The 26,330-nt window shown below is 35.3% G+C and overlaps 1 protein-coding gene across 3 annotated transcripts in view; it reads left to right on the forward strand.

Annotated features, from left to right (window-relative positions):
• Positions 1 to 26,330, forward strand: part of PDE3A (phosphodiesterase 3A) — a 280,768-nt gene that overhangs the window by 146,023 nt on the left and 108,415 nt on the right. For all 3 annotated transcript variants that reach the window (XM_010946497.3, XM_074357370.1, XM_074357369.1), the window contains exon 2: positions 19,520 to 19,570. In XM_010946497.3, coding sequence (XP_010944799.3) covers positions 19,520 to 19,570 — 51 coding nt within the window. The remainder of the gene's footprint in view (positions 1 to 19,519; positions 19,571 to 26,330) is intronic.

Below are 26,330 nucleotides of genomic sequence, written 5' to 3' on the forward strand. Positions count from 1 at the left end.
GTAAATACTCTGAGTCCTTAGCCTGCCATATCAGGTCCTTCAACATTTGACCCCCGACCCCTGCTGTCTACCTTTTTTTTAGTGCATCCTGAATAGAGGCCATCAGTGGACTAGTCTTCTTTCCCAGAACAAACAGTCCAAGTACTTGCACATTCTGAAAATTTGCCACTGGTGTCCCATCCGCCTGGAATGACCCTTCAAACACCTTGACCTCCCTCCATTTCTTTCCTTCTTTTTATCAAAAGCCTCTTAAACCTTCAAAACACATATTACATGGTTTATACAGTCTTTTGTCTTTGAGGAACAGATATTTTACTGGTTATAACATTATATTTTAATTCTTTATTTACACGTCTTGTAACCCCCTAGTGAACGAAAGTTCCTTCGAGGTGGACACTCATTTAGTTTTTTATTGCTCTTACATAACCCAGCATCTGGTAGTAAGTACTTAATATTGTTGAATTAGTGAGTATTACATATGTAATATAGGTCTCCTCATCAAGGCACGCGTATCCTTGGCTTTCAGAAGGCCTTTATCCTTTGCTCTTTCCAGAGCTACCCAACTGACAAAGTGAGTATGATCTACCTCTGATGGGCGGTGTGTATCATGAGATTAATTTTTTTATCATCTCATCTGTATTCACATTCATACTTTAAGTGCATGTTCTCAGTGGGAGGAGCCCTTATGCTAATCTGTGTAATTAAAGATGTGGAGATCTGAGGGCTTGTCAGCTGCTCTAGACCTTGGACACAATTTATGGCTCAAGGATCCTTCAAAGGTGTTCAAGCTGCAGTTGAGATTTAAATTAACTATTTAAAGGAAGAAGAGTAAGATTCTCCCTTCCTACCTTTGTTCTCTGTTTCCTTTTGTTTGGTTTCTAATTTATTTGGCTTTGATTTTCTCTGGTTAATTATACCTGTTGATCCATGGCATCGTCAGGTGTAAATACTGATGAGATCGTGTTTTATGGCCTCCATCTTTGACCTTGAAAGGGTATCCCAATTCAAATGTATCTAGAAGTGATGAGACATTCTCTTGTAGGAATAAGAAAGAAATGGGTGTGGACTTTAAATTAAAAATATTCTTTGAATTCTGTGTTTAGCAGGGGTCTTCTTAGTGATCTTGCCACCAACCTCCCTCCCGCAAGTTGCTCGATCACACAGTCTGCAACCATGTTTATAGACTTGGCTTTCTAAAGCACACACATGCTCGTATAATTCCTACTTTAAAGTGCCTGAAGTCTCCTTTTGCCTTTAAAATACATTCTGAACCCTTTAACTTCATGGACAGAGATCTGTATATCTTGACCCCAGCGTACCTTGAATCCTTGGTCATCTCCTGTGCTTACCAAAAGAATAAAATAAAATAAGAAAAGCATCTCAGACATCACATCCTGTCTTTAGCTCAGCTCTCGCTAATGCTGCTACCTCTCCAGGAAGAAGTCATTGCTTCCATATGTGTGATTCCATTAGCACCTTGTTCGTTCGTGATAGGTGGGAAGTAAAATAAAGTAAGAGCTAGTGTTTCACGGGCAGACCTTGCTGTACGCTTTCCTGCCTTTGACAGATTCCGCAAAGTAAGGAGCTCTCTGTATGTGACAGTCCCATCATTTGTAAAAGAGGGGAAATGATACTACTCCAGGAGGATTATTTCATGGATTTTCAAAATATCATAGAAAATACTTAATGCATGCCTGGCACACAGTAAGGACACAGCCACTAGTAGGAAAAACAAATGTGTGCTTACATTTTATTTTAACTTGCTTATGTATCTTTCTCTTTTTTTAAAATGAAATGGCCAGAATCCCATCTCTGTCTTCGTTGTGCACAAAGCATCCAACAACTCTTGACCTATAATATTGGCTTATATGGTTCTTGATGTTAATATATATGGAAGGTCAGCTGTTGGTCAAAACATTAATTACTTGAAGAAGAATTATTAGAAGAAGATTATTAAAATAAGTGTTTAAATACCCATCCTAATGCTGCAGTTGACGCTGAAATATTTTGAGAGGCATTTTGCTCACAGAGAAAAGGAAAATGAAAGGAACTATGTGAACCACAGTTTAAAATAACAAATCCCAAAATGTCAGATATTGTATCTTTTTAGTGGAGAATGACTCCTGGAGCCAATTTAGAAATAAAAACAATGTCAGTACTTGTGAACTCTCCCTTTGGTTTAGATTCTGCAGGTAGAACTAGTATTAGTGGGAAGTTTCCTGAATAATTCCAGAGTAGCCAGCAATGTGAATACCCATCACCAGGCGTGTCCTTGTCACTGTACTGGAAATGGGCCGTGCTGTACTCACTGTTCAATACGGCTAAAATAACTTGAACATAAAGAGGTCATTGTAATCCCCTATGCCACAATATTTTCGATAGCACACCTCAAATTTAAATGGAGGTGAATGTAATGATTATGATTTTTTTTTCCTTAAGGAGATACTCCTTGAGTATGAAATGTGTGTGTTATTTTTTAAAAACAGCTTTATTATCAAGATGTCATCCACATATCATGAAATGTATCCAGTTAAAGTATACAACTCATTGAGGTTTTTCTTGTATTTCACAGAGTTGTGGGGCCATTATCACTCTCTCGTTCCGGGACACTTTCACCATCCCCCCCCACCCCAAACCCCTCTACCCATCAGCGGTCGCTTCCCATTTCTTCCTCCCTCTCTGCCACCTCCAGCCTTGGTCAGCCACTCGTCTGTTTTCTGTTTCTCTAGATTTGCCTAATTTGAACTTTTCCTATAAAAGGGGTCAGCTATTTGTGGTCCTAGTGATTGGTCTCTTTCACTTAGTATCATGTTCTGAAGGTCCGTCCACATTGTAGTCTCTCTCAGTACTTCATTCCTTTTTATTGCCAAATAAAATTGCGTTGTATGAATAGATCACATTTTTTTTCTTTTATTGAAGTATAGTCAGTCACAATGTGTCAACTTCTGGTGTACAGCACAATGTCCCAGTCATGCATATACATACATATATTCATTTTCATATTTTTTCATTAAAGGTTATTACAAGATATTGAACATAGTTCCCTGTGCTGTACAGAAGAAAATTTTTAAGATCTATGTTTATATATAGTGGCTAACATTTGTAAATCTCAAACTCCCAAATGTATCCTTTCCCACCCCTTTTCCCCTGGTAACCATAAGATTGTTTACTATGTCTGCGAGTCTGTTTCTGTTTTGTAGATAAGTTCATAATGTCCTTTTAAAAAGAATTTTTTTTTTTAGATTCCACATATGAGTGATATCATATGGTATTTTTCTTTCTCTTTCTGACCTATTTCACTTAGAATGATGATCTCTAGGTCCATCCATGTTGCTGCAAATGGCATTAGTTTATTCTTTTTTATGGCTGAGTAGTATTCCATGATATGAATATACCACAACTTCTTTATCCAGTCATCTGTCAATGGACATTTAGGTTGCTTGCATGTCTTGGCTATTGTACATAGTGCTGCTATGAACATTGGGGTGCATGTTATCTTTTTGAATTAGAGTTCCCTCCATATATATACCCAGAAGTGGGATTGCTAGATCATATAGTAGGTCTATTTTTACTTTTTTGAGGAATCTCCATACTGTTTTCCATAATGGCTGCACTAAACTACTGAAAAGACCGCATTTTATTTCTCCATTGATCAGTTAATGGATATTTGAGTGATTTCCACCTTTCAGCCATTACGAACAGTGTTTCTATGGACATTCATGTTCAAAGTTTCATATGGACATAGGTTTTAATTTCTCTCGGGTATACAGTTGGGAGTAAAATTGCTGGATCATAAAGTAACTGCATGTTTAACATTTTGAGAAACTACTAAATAGTTTTTCAGAGCGGCTACACCACTTTACAATGAGGATTCCCATTTCTCCACATCCTCACCAATACTTCATTTCTCCATGTGTGTATGTGTGTGTGTTTAAAATATTACTGTAACTACAGTAGTGGCTATAAAGTGGTCTCTCACTGTGCTTTTGGTTTGCTTTTTCCCAGTAGCTAATGATGTTGGGTATCTTTCCATGGACTTGTTGGGTATTTGTATATCTTCTTTGAAGAAATGTCTATTTAATCTTCTGCCCACTTTTTAACTGGGCTCATTTCTTTTCATTGTTTCAGGATTCTGTCTTCTAGGTACAAGTATTCTGCATACAGGCCCCCTATCAGATTTGTGATTTGCAAGTGTTTTCTCCCGTCCTCTGGGTCGTCTTTTCACCTTTTTCATGTGGTTGTTGTACATCTTGATTTTTAAAACGAAAATCTGACAAATTATTCTGAAAGTGAGATTTTAGATTAGTGTTCATTTCCATGACCCATGTTGAAATGTACATACTTTTGTATTGTTCTTCTCTGAAATTCTTTGTGTTTGGAATTGCAACTCTTAAGATTTTGAAAAACAGTTCATTTCATTGTTTCTCAGACCGTGCTTTACGATGTACAGGTGCCCCATGAGAAATGAGTTCAGTTTCTGAGGTAAGGTATATTTGAGAAATCGAGACTACTGAGAAATTTACTTGTTTTATTTCTAACTCTGAGGTCATAATATTAAAGGACATATAAAATTCTATATTAAAAATAACATGTGTCTAGACCAATATTTCCAATCTTTTAAAATGATTTTCCCCCAAACAACTATTAACAACTAATGATTTTTCCCCCTAAAACAGCTAGCCCGGGTTCTAGGAAACATACTTCAGAAACATTGTTTTAATCTCTTTTCCAAACTAGTTTCACATGGTTCTCACCATGCTGGGCATTTGTTCTTTTTTTAAAAAAAAAAAAAGAGTAATGGTCATTTTTTATTTAAGAACCACATATATGGCAACAAAGGAAACTGAGACATCCACAAATTATTTCCACCGTGTTTATTTAATTCATGAGGTTGAATTTGATACGTTCCGTATACATAATGGCAATCAAACTAGTGACATACATGGTTCCTCTGTGTACCAATCGTATAGTTAGAATGTTATGATTTTGCTTTGGAGCGAATCCAGATTCAGTTAACGTGTGGATCTGTTTCTCATCCAAAGCCTTTCCTGGTAAATACTGGTTGCCTGTCATTATCGCTGCTCTTCCATGTGGAGTGTACGTGTGCGCGTGCGTTTGTGTGTGTGTGTGTGTGTTTGCATTTGTGCGTGTCTGCTCAGATCGAACTTGATGTTATTTTTATGGATTTGGAATGTTGGGGCAGAGGCAATTATCTTTTCCTCATTCCTACTCTGTGTCAGACGGTCATTGCTTTACCTCCAGCATCCTAAACCGCTTCCAGGCAGGGAGAGAGGGAAAAGAGACAAGTGAGCCAGGTCTTTGCCCTTTTAAAGCACTTCCTTGGAGGTTTCCCATAGTGACTTCTGCTTACATCTGATTGGCCAAGACTGTGTCCCAGGGCTTCTTGATCTCTAAGGGAGGGGAGGTCAGGAAATGTAGTGTTTAAGCTGGGAACTTCGCCATCTCTACGAAATGTGGGGTTTTGTGAAGAAGGAAGAAGAGTAAGACGTACGTGGTGTGGGAAACGAGCCGTCTTTGGCCACCTAAGGCAAGGGATGAAAGAAAATTCTGAGTTAGAGAGGGAAGGGGCAAAGTTCTTTACTGTGTGTATTCTCTTGTTTGTATCCTGCGCTCACAGCAACTCAGGATGTCTGCATTTCCATCAAGAGGTACCACAGCATCTTAAAACTAAAATAATAGGCATTTTATTTGTTGTAATTTGACCAACATATTTCACAAGATGCTTTTTATAGGAAGAGAACTCTAGGGAGAATGAAATTGAAGACAAAGAAGTATTTTGATAACTCTAGAACTTTTTAATCAACTCCTCATTATTTAAATTCCTAACTAGGTAACTTCCCTTATTTAATTTTCTTCTGGACAAACCAGACATTCTTTAAATAAATTTTTATTGAATCCCTTAACTGGTGCCAGGTACAGTGCAGATAGCAAATAAGACCGAAAGATTTCTGCTGTCCTGAAACTCACTTTCTAGAACGGGAGACAGATAGAAAGCAAATATTGAAATAAATAGACAAGATAATTTCAGATCACCATAAGTACAGGAAACAGATGGTTGTATTGAAAAGTGATGGGGGATGAAGAAGGTAAGGCTGGCCTCTTTATTTCCTAACCATAATATTTAGTATCAAGCCTGGCCAAGGGTAGGTACTTAGTATATATTTGTTGACGTTGGATGGATGGATGGATGGATGGACGGACAGACGGACGGATGGATGGATGGATGGACGGGTTACTGGTTAGTCATTGAAGGTATCTCTGAGGCAGCACTATTTCAAATGATACCTGAAGGATGACAATGAGCCAGCAATGCTAAGAAATGGAAAAATCTGTTCCAGGCACAGCAAACAATATTCAAGCCTAGTAGGTTATAACAGTGAGTTCACATTTAATTCTAAATGAAACAAGAAGCCATTGAATGGTTTTACATTGATCTCATCTTATCTTCATCAAAGTTATGTGAAGTTATTAATCTTACTATTATCCCCATTTTACAATGTGGAAACTGGACCTACAGATGATACAATAACTTACCCAGATTCATGGAGCTAGTAAGAGTGAAATAGGATTTGATTTCAAGAAATTTGATTCCAGAATCTATTCTTAACCACAATGCAATTGTTATAAAGACTCAATAAATATACTGTAATATGTACAGTAACTTGAATAACAAGACCTGGGTTCTTAAATCAGCAAGAAAGAGAGAGGCTGAAAATAAGATCTCTGCTAATTTAATGGATTCTGTTTTCAAGCATTTTAAAAAAACATTTCTTAGATTGACTTATGAGTTGAATATATAGCAAAGTCTTTCAGAACTTCCTCTGATTGACTTTATCTTTTGAAGTCAAAATTGTGTTTGTGTAATATATCATAAGTTATATTATTCTAAGGAGTGTAGTTTATGATTCTAATGAGCTCTTTGAATATATGGGACTTGCAAAAATAAATTTTCCTTTAAGTTTAGAATAACAGTAGCTTGAAAGAGGGAAAATATTACACATTCAGGCTGGACAGTTCACTTGGCTATACTTCTAAAACTCTATACCATGTGCAATTTATTGATTCTGAAAAACTGAATTTATCATCTTCTAAAGATATTATCTTGAGCATTTTGTACACACCCTGCAGCCAGAAACAGTGTTAGAACACTCACTCCCTCATGACCACTTCCAAAAAAGAAGAAAATCACCAAAGACAATAATTTTCAATTTTCAAATGTGACTTCCTGATCATTTTTGAATCCCACAATTCTAAGTCTTAAATGCCTCAACAAAAGATGAGAAACTAAAGAGTTTTCTGTGGCAGTTTTATGAAAAACTCTGATTATGACACAGCCATAATATACAAATATTTTATTTGTCAAATTCCCTTTCTCGATCACAGTTTATGTTGAAATATGTTTCTTGGTGAAATATTTAATTCTTCCAACCATGGTTGGAAGCAAATAAAATGTGCTTAATAGAAAAAATGTTTTATTGCACACTTCCTTTAATATGTCCCCTTACCCGAAAAAACAGTCCAGGGAATTTTCAATTTAGATAAATATTCAAAAAAGCAGGAATCCCATCCACTATATATTATTGATTCCAATACACAAAGTCAGTGGTAATTTGGTACCTTCATCAAGCTTCCTCTTCTACAACCCAGAATCCAATTTGTTTTTTAAACAGCCATTGTTAGGTAGCTATTTGTCTGTTTCCTTGTGTTTTTTTCCTCTCCAGATTCGCTGTTAAAGTTCTTCCCCTTTTTTATGTTTGGCCTTTAATATAGACTCTGAAACATAGTAGTTGCTTAAAAAAAAGAAAAACAGTAAAAGCAAGAAGTCTCTCAGCTCTGAAACTTGAGGTGAGAACAGAGTAGAGAAAGACACTGTAATTCTTTTTGAGCTTGTAATTCTTCCCACCTCCGTTCAAAAAGTACAAACAGTTATGCATCATACTCTGCTCTTCCTTCTTCCTCTCCCTTTCCTTTGCTACATCATCTTGCATTCCAGTTACTTTTCGTTCATCCCTGGGGAGCCACATTACATCCCCAAGTCCCCAAAGGGAATAAATTTCCAAGAAAATCTTTTCTTTCTGCAAAAGAACATTGGTTGTAGTATAAACAAAGCCATGAAATGACTTTCGGCATATTAAATGAGTCTTGGAACCATCAAGAATTGTGGAGCTATGTCAGATTTGGGGGTGTGGATATACTGTACCTTAAACTTGAGCTGAGAGATTGTCTTCAGGCTTTCTAATAAATTATTTCCAGCAGCACTTAAGAAGCTAAAGACAAGAGGCACATATTTTGTGAAAACTTACAAATTGTAGAAAGTAGGACTAAATTATTTTGGCAATACCAAGTTCAGACGAAAAAGAAAGTTCAGCCCACAAGACGTGTAATGGGTCTGGTATATATTCACTTAGTCATTTATCATTTTCTCCCCACCCCCTGCAACATGATGCTGTTTGAGGAAGAGAAGGAGCATGGAAAATGTTTGGAATTTTGTCATTTTGCTGAAGTTTTTCTGGCACTGATGAAACATGTAGCTAAGCACTGAAAAAAAATAAGAGTTTAATTTTTTTTTTTTTTACAAAGACCTTTTTTGAAAAAATGTAACTTAAAGAGGAAATTGGGTGAAAATGAATTCAGTATTTTATGTCCTTTATAAGACTTAAAATGAGTTTAATTTTTTTTAAAGTAATGTGAATTGCTGAGATTTATTTTAAATATTCCTACTATTGATTTTTAAGGCCATTTCTACGAAAGATGGTTTGAGTGGAATTTTCCTCTGATTGCGTTAGTTTTGTCGCTATGTATAACAGCTTGAAAATGAAGTGGTAACAACATATCTGAACTTCTATAGGTCCACAAAAGTAAACTAGTTGGGTCTCAAAGTCATTCTCCCTTTTTCAGCACACATTATTAATTTTAATGCTGCAATTTAAGAAATTGTGTGTTGTTTACGCCACATGCAGTATTGAGAACGTTTGATTAAAAAAGAGAAAAAAGAAACTTAAAGCCATCCAAATGTAACACCTCTTGAATCTTGTGCGTTAACGCTCCTGCCACAGCTGAGGCTGTGTCTGGATCTCATTATTTACCCTGGAATTTTGAAATTCTTCTTCTAAGGAAAGATCAATTTTATAGATTAGATTCATGAAGTTGCCCTCATGCCATGAGGTTTGACTGAGTTGTAATAATTTTCTGGGGAAAATTGCCTTGAATGAGGCATTGTATAAATGGAACCAGAATTCATAGGGAAACTGAGAAGTATAAGCAAGATTCGGTCTAAAGACAACGGATGAAGAGCTAGAAACAGTGAATAAAACTTTGTTTTATGATTTCTACGCAGTTACCCAAGTTGGCAGAAATAATACGAGCAGTAGTTTAACCAGCTGTAAAATGCAGATTTAGCGTTACGTTCTGTGCTACTCAGAGATTTGGGTTTCACCTGAAGTAGAGTTGATAGAGTTAATAAATTTAAGCCGTAATGCCTTGTTTAAAGTTTCCTAAGAAAACCACCTTTTGTTTTACTGCTCAGAACTTAAAAGCTTTTTTATTGTGGTGATTTTAGAAACATTTGCCATGGATTCGTGAGGTTTGTCTCATTTTATTTGCTTATTTTTTTCAGGCTTAACTATTCCTTGCACTGGAAATTTGGTTGTGCTTCCAGACTAATAGATAATCTGCCTGAAGGTGCAAGTCTTGTTTGTGTTGAACAGACTCGAGTAGCTTTTTCCCCAGCTGATCTTTTCAATTGTTTTTCTTATTTTATTTTATTTTATTATTTATTTATTTACTTATTTATTTTTATTGAAGTAGAGTCAGTTACAATGTGTCAGTCTCTGGTGTACAGCACAATGTCCCAGTCACGCATATACATACATGTATTTGTTTTTGTATCAAATGTTTATTTGTGACACTCAACCTTCTGCTACTCTGTGTGCCCTGGGAAAGTTAAGCCACCCCAAAATCACGTGTCTGCACGCCTCTTGTCACCCAGGGGACGTAGTGATGTTAAAATTTGGATTTTCCAAATGTTACACAGAAAATAAATCTGAATCTGATTCAGTACACTTAGTCGACTTCATAGTTACGTTCCATGTGTTACATGTTACACTGAGTAATGATGCGTGACGTTTTGTTTTACTTACAAATTTGATCAAATTTTGTAATTCGTGGTTTGACGTGGCCAGTGAATGGGTTTCTCTCATTCTGGATTAATAAAAGACAGACATATACATGACATTTGAATTATACTTTTCTTAAAGAATAAGAATCTAGTAACACCCAGAGAAAATTGTATAATTATTAAAAATGATAAAAATGATAGCTAACATTTAATGTATACTTACTAATACACCAGATACTACATACTAAGCCTTCCCTATGTAATAACACATTTAGCACTCCCCAAACCCACATGAGTTAGATGCTGTTATTATCGTGAATTCCAGAGATATGAAAACTGAGGCACAGAAACATTAAATTGTCCAAGGTTATATATCTAGTATGATTGAGCATCATGTCTGATGGGGGATTTGAACCAGTAAATCCAGCCTCTAGAACCCACATACTTAACCACTATGCTCCAGTTTATTAACTGATTCAGAAGGTACTTCAGGATCCTGTGGTGTCTCGGGATCGGCAAAAGCAACATTTGTTATGTGTACCTAGAGCACAGGGCTAGATATTGTGGGTACCCGATAAATATTTGTGGAAAGAATGTATGAATGAAAGAGTGAGTGAGTGAGTGAATGCTGGGGTGAATAATATGTACTAGTGAGATATGCTAACAGAGAATTTGGGATAACTTAAATTCTGATATATCATTTCCTATACATTTTGAGGTAATTCCATACCCAACACTGAAAAATATAATTTATAGTATTTACATAGGACTTTCCAAGAAATTACATTTTTCTCTTATTTCCTACTTTTAAAAGGAGCTGGAGACTAGAGAGTGGAACATGGATTTTGGAGAAGTAAGTCTATCACATTAACTACCACTAGGAGTTCCATGAAGACAAATCAAACCCCATATCTTTTTCTTTTTCCTTGCCAATATATTTAATTGACCAGGACCTGATACATGGTTTGAACTCAATAATTATTGTTAAAAGTTGTACAGTAGAAAAAGTGTATAAATTTGTAGTCAGCGGGCCTAAATTTTAATCCATATTTCCCCACTGATTGTATTTTAATTTCACCTTTCTTTACTCACTTCCATATCTATAACGTAGGGATTATATGCCTCTATTTTTTTTAATAAAGAAAGAAAATAATGCTTAAGTAAAGCATGTAGAAAACTGTAAAAAAAAAAAAAGTTTGTCAGAATTAATCACTTTCGAAGTAAAAGTGTTCTGTGATCAAATACTTTGCAAATGTTACTTGAATTGAGTTCCTTTGTTTAATACCTCGCCAAACTTTAACAGTGCTAATATGTGTTGGAACTATTCGAGTAGTAATTATATTATGCAGAATTTCACAAATTAATTTTACTGTACTGCCATTTCTTTATAAAATATCTCACAGGGAACATTGTTTAAGTACAGGACTGATGTGATTGCATTATTACTAGTATAGTACCAAAAATGCAAACCAGCAGTAAAAGTACAAAAATCCCCTGTAATCAAGATGGTCAAGATGTGTTAAGTAAAAAAAGAAAAATGAAAAAGGAATCTTTGTAGCATCAATAACCACACAGAGGTTTAGGATACAGATTGTCATTGTGATAACAGGGACAGAAATAGAATTGTGGGAACATTCTAAACCAAAGTATGAGAACATCATTATCAGAAAGAGATACAGGACCTACAATAGAGAGGCTGGAATTTCAGAGTCCAGAGTAGTTGAATTTCTATTTGAAGTTTTCTTATTCCCCCATGTTTATAAAATTTATACTGGCTGCTAAGTTGGAACACTTAGAGTCAGGATCCGGGGTTTGTTCTCTGCCAAGTAAATGGAATTTAGGTAGTTATCACTGACTGGGAAAGGAAAAAGTAGCCCTTAATTTCAGTCACATGTGGTGCTGGACTGTTTTCAGGCGCTCGGTCCTTTCGAAGCAGGGTCCTTTCTAAAGAATCTCTTTTTTCTACTAATTAGTCTGAAGGTTCAAATTGGGGAGAAATGATGTTCGGAATGATGAAAAAGAGATTATGATCTTGGGAAAGATCCTTGAGGCATGAAAGGTTGAGACCTTTAAGCTGAAAGAGAGTCTTTTCCCTTGTCTCTCCCCCCCAACCCCTGCCACGAGTCCAGGGCAAGAGGTAGTGACAACTACAAAAAATAAAATAAAATAAAATAAAAATGCTTTGTGACAGCCTCTGAGTTACCTGATGGATATTTTAGTGGCGTGTGCAGTGTTTTGTATAATGTAACCATGTCCTTTCTCCCCTTGGATCTTCAGTAGCGTCCCCTTGATAATGCCTTGTAGAGTGGGATGGATTCGGCGTGCGGGGGGATGTGATGAGGTGGCGGTGCTGCAGGTAGGCTGTGGATGAGAAACTGAGGCTGCGGATTGTACCCAGTGAGCCCAAAGGAGGCTGGTGGAGCCTCCGAGGAGGCTGATAGAAGCCTGTATGGGATTTGGGCCTTGGGTGAAAGGTGTTAAGAACATCCCTGAGTCTCCCACACACTGTCACCCAGTCCTCCTGAGTTCTTCACTGGGGTTTGGGGCCTGGAAGGACCTAATATAAATGGCACTGAAAAAGATCTACCCACCGTACAATGAAAGCCACGGGTATGCAAGACCTTTAATTTGCTTATGAAATGGAAAGTCCCAGGTTTCTCACAGTACCTGGAGTTAAAAGGCACCCCAGCTCTTGCTTTATGACTCTTGAAAAGCAAAACCCATGTGTAAAGGGACAACAAAACTAGATTAAATACTATGACTAATACAAGAGTGCCTTTGTGGAGTGTGGTATATAGGCTTCATAAATTCTTGTTGTATTGAATAAAATTGAGTAGGAGTTTAGGGAAGTGGGAACCCCTGGTCCATAGTATCTCCCTAGAGAGTGGATTTTTTTGTCATTTTTAATTAATGGAGCTAATGATTAACTTTTAAACAGTTTCATACCAGAAGAAGGGAGTCAAAACCCAATATATACCTATGCTTAAGAAGATCCAAGCCTTTTTAAAGTTTTAACTGAAGGATGTTCTGTTTATTGAAGGTGCCACTTCTGCTCTCATGCTGTGGTCTTAGCACCCTCTGTTTCTTCTGTCCTGCACGCCCGTTCCCCAGATATCTGTGTGTCCGCCTCTCCCACTTTATACATTTCTGATAAAATGTCATTTTCAGAAAGGACTTCCCTGATTTACTCACATAAAATTAACTCTCTTCCCAGCCCTGACCGCCGTTTCCCCCTCAGTCTCTATCCTTTACGCTACTCTAGGCTTCTTTAGCGTCTCCTGGAGCATTATATCTTTATGTGTTTATGTTCTGTCTCCTTTCACTAGAATTGTCAGAGCCAGGAGAACAGAGATGCGTCTTGGTTTGTTTACTAATGTGTAGGTTGTGTCTGGAACAGTTCCTTCATGTAATAGGTACACAGTAAATATGTGTTTAATGAATAAATGATGAAATAAAAAGAGGATTTTATATTAGCTTCCATGTATGTACTATATACATAAGTATATCTATATATGCATATATAAATACATAAATTGTGTATGTATATTATTGTTTTCAAAAATATATTATGGTAATAATTTTCAACAAACGAAGTAGAAGAATGGTTTACTTGAGAGTAACGTGAGGAATACCATTGTGACTATTGATCTCCATCATTACTTCTTTTTTTTTTTGCATTTGCTTTCATTTTTTTTATATATGTTTGTTGAAGTATAGTCAGTTTACAATGTTGTGTCAGTTTCTGGTGTGCAGCCCAATACTTCAGTCATATAGAAAGATACGTATATTCCTTTTCATATTCTTTTTCACCATAAGTTACTACAAGATACTGAATGTACTTTCCTGTGCTGTACAGTATAAACTTGTTATTTATCTATTATATATATGTTAGTATCTGCAAATCTTGAACTCCTAATTTATCCCTTCCTACCTCCTCCGCTGCTAACCATAAGTTTGTCTTCTATGTCTGTGAGTCTGTTGCTGTTTTGTAAATAAGTTCGTTTGTATTTTTATCTATCTATCTATTTAAAATCTCTCGGCTCTTTAAGTACATGCAAAGAATTTGCATCTAGTTGGTGGTTTCCTGCAGCTTTCATCCCTTCGGTAATAGCTCTGGTGAATTTTTTTCCCCAGAAGTCCCTAAAAAGGCATCAATGTTTATATTAACAAATAAACAAAAAGAAGAACATAGCACAGGGGAAAATATCAACAAGAATGGAAAATATGTTACATACAGAAACATACTTGCAACTATCTGCATTTCTCAGGCTATTATTAAAAAATATCTCTGCTTGGATAGAACCATTTTGTTTCCATGCTAACTTCTCCTTTGCTTCTCCTGTGAACTTTTTAAATTTGGTGTTTGGCCGCAGTTTTGTTTTCCTTGGAACTGAGTACTGTGTAACATACTGTTAGCTGAAGGCTGTGATGTAGAAATTTATTATTAAAAATAAAAGAGGGAAGAATTTATTCCATAAGGAGGAAAATGACTTAGTGTCAAGGAAGTTAGCTTCTCAAAATGCTTTGCATAACAGTGTGTTCCTTTTCAAGGAAATAAATTTTGTGTCCTAGGAATAAATCTAAGGATCTTCATTTTGCTCATCCTGATTCATGGGAGCTGAAAAAGAAGGAAAAATAAACATTTTTAAAGAGAATTCCTTCATCAGATGGAAAGATTTTGTTTGCCATGTGTAGGCATAACCTTGGTGACCTATATCTCCTCAGACCTTCTGGTTGGATGTTTATTAAAATGTCTTTACCCAGAGCAGTCATCATAGTTAAGTAGCCAAGAGGGTATTTTTCTCTAGAAGATGAAAGACATATATTTTTTTCTTCCTGAATTAAGAAGCCAGGTACTCTTTATCAACTAGAATACATTTGAATTACCTATTTGTTATTCATTTAGTTTTAATCGCTCTATGTTTTACTTTCCTAGAACCTTTATATAACTGATCATAAAATCAGAAGCATGCCTCCTCCAGAAGGAGTATCATATCATGTTAATAAACTTCCTGTCTCTTTTCCCAGAGTGGCCTAGGTATCATGCTGCTGATCATTTATCTTGAAAGTCTAGTCCAGATGAATTCAACTGCCAAAAGAAAAAAAAAAAAAAAGATTCTGCAGTACCCGCTTCTGTTCCTCATTGTCCCTGACCCACTTCTGTCTTTCATCTAATCCCATGATGACGTCAAATGACTGCTTTGGTCATCTGCAACTCGGCGCTAATCCTCCCTGTTGATTCAGAAGATACTTTGACTTTCTTATTGATACATGCACATCGGTTGGCACTTCATTCTGAAATTCATTGACTTACTATGCAAGCTCTCCTCTGTACTATTTAGTATAACTGGCCAGTTTTTTTCATTTGTCCCAGCCAATCATTAGTTAAGAGAGTGGGGCTAGTTATCTTTGTACTTCCCAAAACATTTAGCCCCGTGGTTCTGCTTTAACAGGGATCCTTACCTGCGACTAAATGCTTCATTTTAATTTAAGTAATCTGTACTGTTCAAGAAGTCAGGCAGGTTATCGTACTATGGGTTGTTTTTTTTTAAAGAATCCTGAAAATACTGTGCTTTCATCCGTGAGCTGAGGACAGTGCTTTTATGACAGTAAAATAAATTCTATGTGTAAATAGGGTAGAAATTCATATGCTAGCATGTGCTAATGTGAAACTGATCCTTACTCATTTCCCCCCACCAATCTGTGCCAGGTATGTAATAATCAGGGGAAGAAGCAGAGCTCTGACCCCCCTATCCAGCCCATCCCACTTGATCTACATTTAAAAAATAAATGCAAGAAAATACTGTAACAAACCCCATACACTCAACACTGAAATAATTAATGTTAAATTTTGGCTCAGATGATTTTAATTAAAAATAGATCTTTTAATGGTGAAGCCATTGTATGATTTTGTCAAGCCCAAAGGGAAAAAAAAATTTTGTTGATTTCCTTTGCCTCTCTTCTTACTGAATAGAGAACATCCCAGTATTCTCATTCATCATTTCAGAGTTTGTTAGTTTTTAGACATTTCACATAGCATGTAGATTTCTGTAACTTTTCATTACTTTGAAAAAAAGTGGTAGTCATATCATTTTAAAATACATTTTGAAATATTACCACAAGCTTGGTCAACTCAGACTTTCAAATATATTATAATAATGACATTACTATAGAATATAAATACATATAATACAACAGAATAGAATTCCTTTAGCGTAAATCTCTCTCGTTAGTCTATTGAATACTGCTAAGGAATAACTGTCTCATACATAACACATTTAGCAAATTTACTATTTTATGCATGAAAGTAAGAAGCCAGAGAGTAAAACTTTTGGAGGTTTATTTTGTAAATTCTGGTTTGTAAATTGTCAGATTATCTTCTCTTCTATAGGAAGAGATGACCCAAACGAGTCTACATATTGAATGTTTTTGTTCTTTGACTGCAGAGGGCAGTGAATCTCGTGTTTTCCTTATTTTAGTTCTGATCTTGGAGAAATGTTACCTTCTTGACGTAGGACTTGTCATCATCAGATATCCTCTCAAATTCATACAGGTGGATTACGATTCATGTTGGTGATTTATTTACCTCATTTTATTGTGACACTCATGCACAGTAGAATTCAGCAAGTGACCCTGTTAAAGTTTACTAGCAGGGGGATAATAGTCATAATAACCTTTTGTAAACCATTTACGTGAGAAGATTTAGATGAAACAGTGAGAGGAGAAGGTAGGCCTTCTGCTTAAAATTCATTTTTCTCTGAGAGGCTAGTACTCAAATTTGCTTTCTCTCTATAGTTGCCAAAACAAGCATCTCATCTTCCATTTATTAATGAGAGGTGTTTCCAAAGTGTCAGTAAGGGAGATGACTGAAATATGTCAAAAATTGTTTGGGGTGGTTCCAATGAACAGTTAATTAAATACTCCTAATTTATGCTTCTGAATCAGACTATTTCATTAGTTGATTAGTGCTCATTTACCTTATTATAATCAACTTTAAACTAGTAGTAATGAATATTTACTAGCAGATACATTGCCAGTAAATCTAGAAATTAAAAAAATTAAAGCATTAAAGAAATGTCAACTAGGTAAGCATTCGATTTTATTTAATAACTATCTGGGCTAATTTATCCAAAATTGCATACTAGCCAAACTATAATCAAATCATTATAATAATTCCAAGGCTTGGAATAATTGACCATCTTATTAAAAATGAGTAATTTTAAATTATTGTATTTTCATGTATTATACCATGAGCATTTCTCATGTAAGTTTTTAAGAAGGCTTTGAAAGTCTAATTTTAATTGCTGTATGATATTGTTTTCTATACTGTAATTTATTGAATAGTTCCCCTTCTGTTGGGTAACACTGTGATTAGCACATTGTAACTACTAGATTCTTACATTTTTATTTACTAGTCAAAGGATATGATTTTTTAGGAATATGTACTATGTATACACCATTGATGTATATGGTGTGAGTCTCTATGTGTGGTAAGTGTGATAGGTTTGTATAAACATATATATATCTCAATATGTGTATCTGCTGTGTACTAGCAACAGAGGTAAGTACTTACCTCTCTAAATCCTCACCAAATACTCAACATGATCGATTTGATAATTTAATAGGCAATAGTAGTATCTTGTTATTGTTTATGCTTCCAGTTTCTTTCAATTCTAGTAAAATTGTTTCCCATGAGCCTCCTGACTTGATATTTATTAGGTAAATTATCCTGATCCTTTTTTCCAGTTATCTGCTGGGGTTGTGTTTTTTTCCAATTCGTAGAGCTCTCAGGGCACTGAAGATACTGTCTTTTAGCTGCCATTTACTGCAGATATTTTTCCAATATGACATTTGTTCAGCCATCTGAAGACTTCATGTAGCTTGACCAATTGATCTATGTGTTTTCTTTTTTAAGTTGGGAAATCTATTTATATTCCAAGGTAGTTTATTTGCTTGAATTTTTTCCTACTTTATACTTACAGTTTAATCTTTAAAAAATTTAACTCTTTTTATCTATTTAGAATTTATATTTGTGTATATTGTAAGGTTCAGCTCTAATTTTTTTCTCTTCATCTGTTGAATGAATAATTCATCAAATACCCACTGATTTTTATGTTTTCTTTTTCATATTTTGTTGCTACATGTACTTGAGTTTATTTTAAAACTGTCAACTACATTTTATATATATATGTATTTTTTTTATTCATTCTTTTGAGACTTAACTTTGGGTTAAATTTTATAGTATATTTTAATAACCACTAAAGTATTTTCATCTGTTTTAATATTTTGATTCTTAGAAGTTTATTCTCGCAGATAAAATTTAGGTTCTTTCAATTTCTGAAAAATAATACAAAAAGCTTTTGATTGAAATTGAGTTAAATCTGTAAATATATTGGGGTAAAAGTGAACACAATAATTTTATTGAATTCAGCCTTCTTAACCAGAAGCATTGTATGTCCATCAGTAAAGTTTTATCATTTTCTGCATATGGTTATCAAACATTTCTTGATAATGGTCAAAACTATTTTACTTTTTTTCCTGAACAGTTTCTTTATTTTTTATATCTACTGAAGAGTCATTGCTGTTGTATAGAAGAGCTAATGTATATAAATATGTTTTATAGTGTCTTGTTAGTGTGCTGGTAAGGGTTTCTCCCACTGGTACACTTGAGTGGTGAGTGTACTGGACAGAGGAATGGAATTTTATTTCTCTCAGTTGATATCTTGCAGTTTCTTAATATTCTCTGGTTAAATGTTGTTTTCAATAAATAAATATCATGCTGTGTAAGCAAAGTAGTTGGGACTATTAAAACTATGGGAATAACTTGATATTTTTTGTAGCCTCTGTTTTTATGAAAATCTACATTTTGTGACTTTGGGGGCGTATTTCACATAAAATAATTTTCCTCCTTAGAAAGCTTGTATTTTTGTGATATTATCAAAACAAAATTTAAATGATTGAAATATTTTGGCCTTCTGGTTCTTATCATTCATGACAGTAGACTAAGCTACCCCAGTAGATTTCTTCAGCATATTTTCTTAGTAAATTAGAAACTAATGGTATGCAAATAAAGCTTAACACAGTTTAACATCTATCTAGCACGCTCCTGACAAAGAACTCTATATCTGTACATCAGCAGACTCGTTTTGTCACACAGTGATATTAAAATATCTTCAAAACAACTCGCAGTTGAAATACAAGCTATCACATAAGAAGTATATTACTTTAAGTATGTTAATTTATTCATGAGGGCTGTTTAATACATTACTATTAAAACACAGATGTCAAAAGCCTAATTATTCTTTAAAAGAAAAAGTAGAAATAGTTGTCATGCAAAATAGGTATCATTTTATTTACTGTAATTATTAAATTATCTTACAGCTCATGGGGCATTCAGAATGGGACCACAAACGAGGGCCAAGAGGATCACAGGTAAGTTTCTTTGCCTTTTTTGCATTTTGTGTCTTACCACTTGAGCCATGAGTTTTCTAAAACTCAAGAAATAATAATAAGGAAAGAGAAGAAGAGGCAAAATCATCATGCCATTTGCTTTTATTTAAGTTAGCTGTAATTGAAGTCTGGTCTCACATCCCAAGGGCAGATGCCAGTGTGTTCCTCCTAAGAGCTTTCTGGTATCCCAGATTGGTTGTGTTTATATGAATGTAGATTTTATATTCATCTTGTCTCTGCAGAATACATTTGATCAGCAACCCACGCTCTTGATTTTAATCACTTCCTTTGATAATTTGTCTGTGTATTTTCTTCCTTTCTCTATCTTCCTGTTTTTGGTTAAATATTTTGAAATATAATCAGAGTAAACCCTGAACTAATTACAGATTTTTGTCTCTAAATTAACTGTCTTCATCATTGGGAAAAAGAAAGATGAAAGGACTTATTATTTTGGAAAAGAAACAAATTCTGAACCTTTCTATATTACCAGACTGTTTTCATTGTCTTAGGGAAGAAGAAAAGCTTCCGTGACGCATTTATGCTTTTTAATGACCTAATTAGACAATGTGGATTTGTTTTGCTTCCATAATTACTTTGCCTGACAGGATAAAGGCTGAGTTTTACACTAAGAAAATTCTCTCTCCTCCTGGGGTATTTTGTAAAGAAATAAAAAATCATTTATCTCTTGGCAGTCAGTGTTTACCTGACCATAAACCTGCCAAATCAGGTGGGTGAAACATTTTTAACCTCTGTGGGTCTCACACTTTGTATTTGCCACTAAAAAATATGGCTAAGGGAAAGAGAGTTGAATGTGAAATGCGGTATATGAAAGTCCATTATGAAATGCAAGGTTCTCCCAAGTGTTCTACAAAGCTGACACCAATCTGTGCTGTCACTAAGTTTGCATGGATGACAATTTAATTTAAGTCGCTGGGAAAATAACCCAAGTCAGTCAGTTGTTTTTAGTTGAGAGTTGAATAGCTGTGGTTTTATTTTTGTCCATTATCAATTTGATTAGTAGATAATATCAACCAGTTCGATTCATTTAGGATTATCCGAAAGAGTGTATGCCTCTCGTTCCATCATTCTCACTTCCCCATCTCCATCTCTGTCTTCTCTGGCAACTCTCCTTCCCTCTGTACACATTTAATATTTTAAATAAAATTTTGCTGGAAAGTCAGTAATGAGATGATGAAATCAATGCAGGAAAATGTTTTGTAATTCTAGACCAATAAAAAGCAAAGAGGAACACCAGTAAGAAATTCTGTGTTTCTGATTATGGCCACCAAAGATGTTTTGATGTTCAGAACATGCCAGGCAACTTGATGAGAACATGTCCCTTCAAAGTTAATGTAGTGTTAATTTTTTTAAGTTTGAAATGATGTAATATTTAAATATATTATTTAAAATATATATAACACTCTCCCCAAATGACCTATTTGGATATATTTTATGTAGTCTGGATTGATCATTCTGTCATGATAAGTTGAAAAAAAAATAAGAGTCACAAAAGCACAGCATTGTTTGAGTTAACTTAAAGCACACACACAAAAAAACCCAGAAAGGAAATTTTTCTTTTTTTTACAATTCCAGATACTGCACCTAGGTAGAAACTTCAGAATTCCACACACACATGCAAAATATTTTCATAAATAAAGTTTGATTATTTTTGAGAGCCTGAGATGATTCTTAAAAGCAAAGGCATTAGAACGTTCTTGCATGAACTGCCATTATCAGCATCCAGGTCTTTCTTGGACCTCTCAACCAGCTAAGTAAATATTCTAAACGTGGTATATACCTTTGTCTCACTTTGATCCTCAACTCAGATAAAAGCTGTCAATGTAAAATGCAAAAGCACACACCAAAAAAAAAAAAAAAAGATAACAATTACAACAACATACTTCATTCTTTGGAAATTCTAGATAAAGAAAGTAAGCACAAAGTAAAAACTCTTTAACTTATTCTAATTCCCCACTGAGGGGAAAAAAAAAGTCGCTGTATTTATGTTTTAGATCATTGATCCTTTCTTATCTTGCTGTTATTTACTTGGGTAATATGTCTAAAGTCTGTCCACCATTCAAAAGGAATTCAGACAGACTCCATTTGAACACAGATCTCTAAATGTTTTACCAGTGCTCCAAGGCCTTGCTCAAATCCCATCTCAATTTAGTTTAATTGAAAACAGGTTTTTAAGCACTTACTCTGTGTACAGCACTGTGGGAGGTCTCATTCTGAAGAAAAACTGAGTGACAAGTGTTTCTGCATCCCAAGAGCTCACAAGTTACGGTTATGGTTGGAAATAGAGCAATACTGGAGTATATAATTTGTATAGAAAGCAGAGTGGTAGGTATAAAATTTAATGTATAAACAAGCTGTAATCAGAGTTTAGGAGGGACAGAGTATTTGTTTATCCCTGGTAGAAATGGGAAATTTGGTGATCCGGGGTGAGCCTTCAAGGTGGGGTTGTAAGGTTTCAGAAAGGCGCAGAGGGACAGGAAAAGCTGGGGTAGAAGTCTGAGCTGGCACAGTGTGAGAATGCTTGGCTACATGTGAATGTTCTTTATAACTGCTTTATAAACACTTACTGGCCAGGGGCTTGGCAGGAACTGCTGTGAAGGAATGATCCAGGGAACGTCATTCTTTATTGATTAGACAGGAGGAGGAAGTAAGGAGGGTCAGGAGTTTGAAATTCAGGGCTTCAAGAATTAGTGCCAGTAGCACAGCCTAGTTTACAGGCAAGATGATGAGTTTAGTGTTAGCTGTGTTAAGTGGTAAGTGAAGATGACAGTTCCGAAAAGGAATTTCAGACAAATACTTGAGGGGACGTTCTGGTGCTCTGCAGCCAGATTAGAGCAGAAGATGTCAATTTAGGAACGCCAGTCATACTGTGACAGTTGAACTGCATCAGGCAATAGATCCCAGAAGATATTAAAAGAGGAAGACAGATGAAAGGCTGACTCTTGGGGGAGATTCAATAGAAGCGCTGGCAGGATTCTGGGGAGAGAGTTAAAGCATGCACACGAAGTCTCACTAGAGACCAGTGGAAGGAGACTTAATGCAGAATCAAAAGTAGTGAGTGTGCTATCAGCTTACACTTAGAAGGAGGAGAGCTGAGACCACAACCAGAGGTTCCAGAAAACAAAAAACATGGCAAATGCCTTTGGATTTAGTGAGCAGCGGGACGTTAGTGAACTCCGAGAATGCAGTTTTGATCAAGTGGTGGAAAGCAGAATACAAACATTTAGAAGAAAACAGTGTAAGATATTAGGTCTTTTGGAGGAATTTTGTTTTAAAGTAAAGATAGGATTAAGACAGAGGTGGCAACGGAAGTGAGGAAAATTTCTTTTTATGCCAAGATGTATATCTCAATAGCTGTTAATGGAAGAAAGAGAAACAGCGTAGAGAAGACAACACTGATAATTCTCGAAAGTGTCCTGTTTAAGGACTGAGAAAAATAGTGTAGTTCAGGGAAGGGCGTGCTCTTTTTCCCCAAGTGGTCCTTTTGGCAGGTCCATTTGACACCTGTTTATGTGTTTTTTTTTTTTTAATACTCCATCAGTTCCTGCCCCAGACCCCACTCTTCCCCCAGTTCAGAAAAACTGACCATGTTCTCAAATAAACTACGGGATAAATCCACCAAAAAGCACACATGAAGAAGTTTTGCAAAGGAAGTAGAGATGTCTATATCAGAACAGGAGAGAAGAAATAGGGACAGATAGTAATGAAAATGAAAGAAATATTGTGAGCCTAATGACTTCAGTTTTCTTGGCAGAGAAAGGATACATAAATTGGGGGAAGTTATAGTGGAAAATCTTGAATGGCAGAAAATACATGGGGTAAATTTGTTTTAGATACCTAAAAAAAGAGGGTGCTGACTTGCTGGGTAAACGTCAAGAAGTATCAGGTGGAAAGCAGTGGGCTGTCACAGACGTGAGTGGGCAGCCTACAGGACAAATTTTAACCTTGTTACATTTATTCAAAAAGCACCAGTATATGTCAGCACATTTTTTTTTTAGCCTTTGAGGTGTCAAAAATGAACTAAATGACTTTTGCCTTTAAGAAGCATATAGTTTTTAATCTAAAGTCAGCCTTAGCTCAAAGGGTAAAAAATGATCAGCTTGTACTGAGGGCATTACTCATTACCAGGATAGAGCTAAATTTCTCCGGGTTTTCCTCTTGCGTGCTTACTAAATAAAAGTTTTTCTCAAATTTGACGTAGTCTTCTAAAATTATACGTGCATTATCATAGATGATAAAATGTACCTTTCATATCACGTACTTCTGTAGAAAAATGCCTGTCTTACTTCAAGTAAATTTGAATACTTAATTGCATATGACTCTTCAAATTCAGCAAGAATTTCATTAAAATTGATTTACTTTATTCTCAATACTTCTGTGACGTAATTTGTCAGCTCACTTAAAGCTTTCAGGCTGATTTTTCTTGGTGTTTTTTTTTTTTTTTTTTTTAAGCATGTGCTTTCAAATAGTAGATCATCCAAATTAGGGAAGATGCTAATGATAAACTTCCAGCAGCGTGCAGAGCTCTTTTGTCTGGCAGCATTCCCAGTAACACCAAACGAAGTCAGGGGATAAAATTCTCAGAAGGCAATTAGGTTTCTTGTTTTTTCTTTCCTCTAAATTCTTGAAGAAAAGGTTTTTGGTGGGAATTTAAGAGAGACAAGAGAAAGCTGCTGTCCTCTGAAAAGCTTAAAAGTGGTAGGAGATTTTAAGAAGCCAATAATTTACTTATCAGTTAGCTATGGGTCGTTGGGTCATTGTGGGAAAGATTGTTTGTCCATTTGTGTACTTCTTAACATTTTAATGTGCTAGAAACCAGCAAGCCTTTATTTATCAATAGTCAGAGACTAGCAGTTTCTGTAATCATTTAGTGAGTGTATGTGTGTGTGTATATATATATACTAAATGATGTGTGTGTGTGTGTATATACATATGTATAAAATATATATATTAGTGTGTATATACTACTGGCCAAGCTTTATCAATTACACTTAAGACCACTTATTGAAGAGACAATTTATGTATGATCTATCTAGTCTTCAAATAATTGAAGTATTTTGTTAGACAATGAGACGCTAGTTTATATGTTTCTAAGTCAGTGGAGTATTTTATGTGCAATACAAGAAGATAACTGAATATTCTGGTAGGAAAAAAAGGTAATAGATGTATTAGGCAGTTGGTATACTTTAAAATGAGATGAAAATAGAAAGTGAACATATCAAAGTTTGTGGGATGTAGCAAAAGCAGTTCTAAGAGATAAGTTAGTAGGGATAAATGCCTGCCTCAAGAAACAAAAGTCTCAAATAACCTAACTTTACATCTCAAGGAACTAGAAAAAAAAAAGCCTAAAGTTAGTACAAGGAAGGACATGACAAAGATTAGACAGAAATAAATGAAAAAGAGACTACAAAATCAATAGAAAATATCAGTGGAAGTAAGAGCTAGTTCTTTGAAAAGATAAAATTGACAAACCTTTAGGTAGGGTCACCAAGAAAAAAGAGAGGGCTCGGATTAATCAAATCAGAAATGAAAGAGAAAATGTTACAGCTGATACCACAGAAATACAAAGGACCATAAGAGACTGCTATGAATAATAATATGCCAACAAATTGGACAACTTAGAAGAAATGGTTCAATCCCTAGAAATACGCAACCTACAAAAACTGAATCATGAAGAAATAGAAAATCTGAACAGACCAATAATAAGTAAGGAGATTTAATATGTAATTAAAAACTTCCCCAAAAGGAAAAGATCAGGACCAGAAGTTTGCACTGGTTAATTCTACTAAACATTAGCACCAGTTACCATCAGTCCTTTTCAAACTCTACCAAAAAATGGAAGAGGTAAGAACACTTATGAACTCACTTTATCAGGCCAGCATTACCTAGATACCAAAAATCAGACAAGGACACTACAAGAAAAGAAAATTATAAGTCAGTGTCCCTAATGAACATAGATGCAACAATTCTAAACAAAATATTAGTAAACTGAACTCAGCAGCACATTAAAAGGATCATACACCATGATCAGGTGGGATTTATTCCAGGGGAGCAAGGATGGTTCAACATTTGCAAATTAGTCAGTGTGATATACCACATTAACAAAATAAACGGCGAGAATCTTGTGATCATCTCAATAAATGCAGAAAAAGGATTTGACAAAATTCAATATTCATTTATGATAAAAACCTCTCAACAAAGTAAGTACAGACGGAACATGCCTCAATGTACTAAAGGCCATCTAGGACAGGCTCACAGGCACACATCATGCTCCGTGGTGAAAAGCTGAAAGCTTTTCCTCTAATAATCAGGAGCAAGACAAGGATGCCCACTCTCTCCATTTTTATTCAACATAGTATTCAAAGTCCTAGCCAGAGCAACTAGGCAAGAAAAAGAAATAAAAGGCATCCAAATTGGAAAGGAAGAAGTAAAACTGTTACTGTTTGCAGATGACATGACATCAGATACAGAAAACTCCAAAAACACTATCAAAAACCTGTTAGAACTAATAAACAAATTCATTAAAGTTGCAGAATATGAAAACAGTACACAAAAATAAGTTGTATTTCTTTGCACTAATAACAGACCATCAGAAAGGAAATAAAGGAAGCAATCTCACTTATAGTTGCATCAAAAAGAATAAAATATCTAGGAATAAATTTAACCCTTAATAGCATGGCTTTAATTATCTGCCACTACAAGCTCCAAACTATAAAACTTCTAG

Source organism: Camelus bactrianus, chromosome 34 (genome assembly GCF_048773025.1).
Source record: "Camelus bactrianus isolate YW-2024 breed Bactrian camel chromosome 34, ASM4877302v1, whole genome shotgun sequence".
In the NCBI taxonomy this organism is placed as follows: Eukaryota; Metazoa; Chordata; class Mammalia; order Artiodactyla; family Camelidae; genus Camelus; species Camelus bactrianus.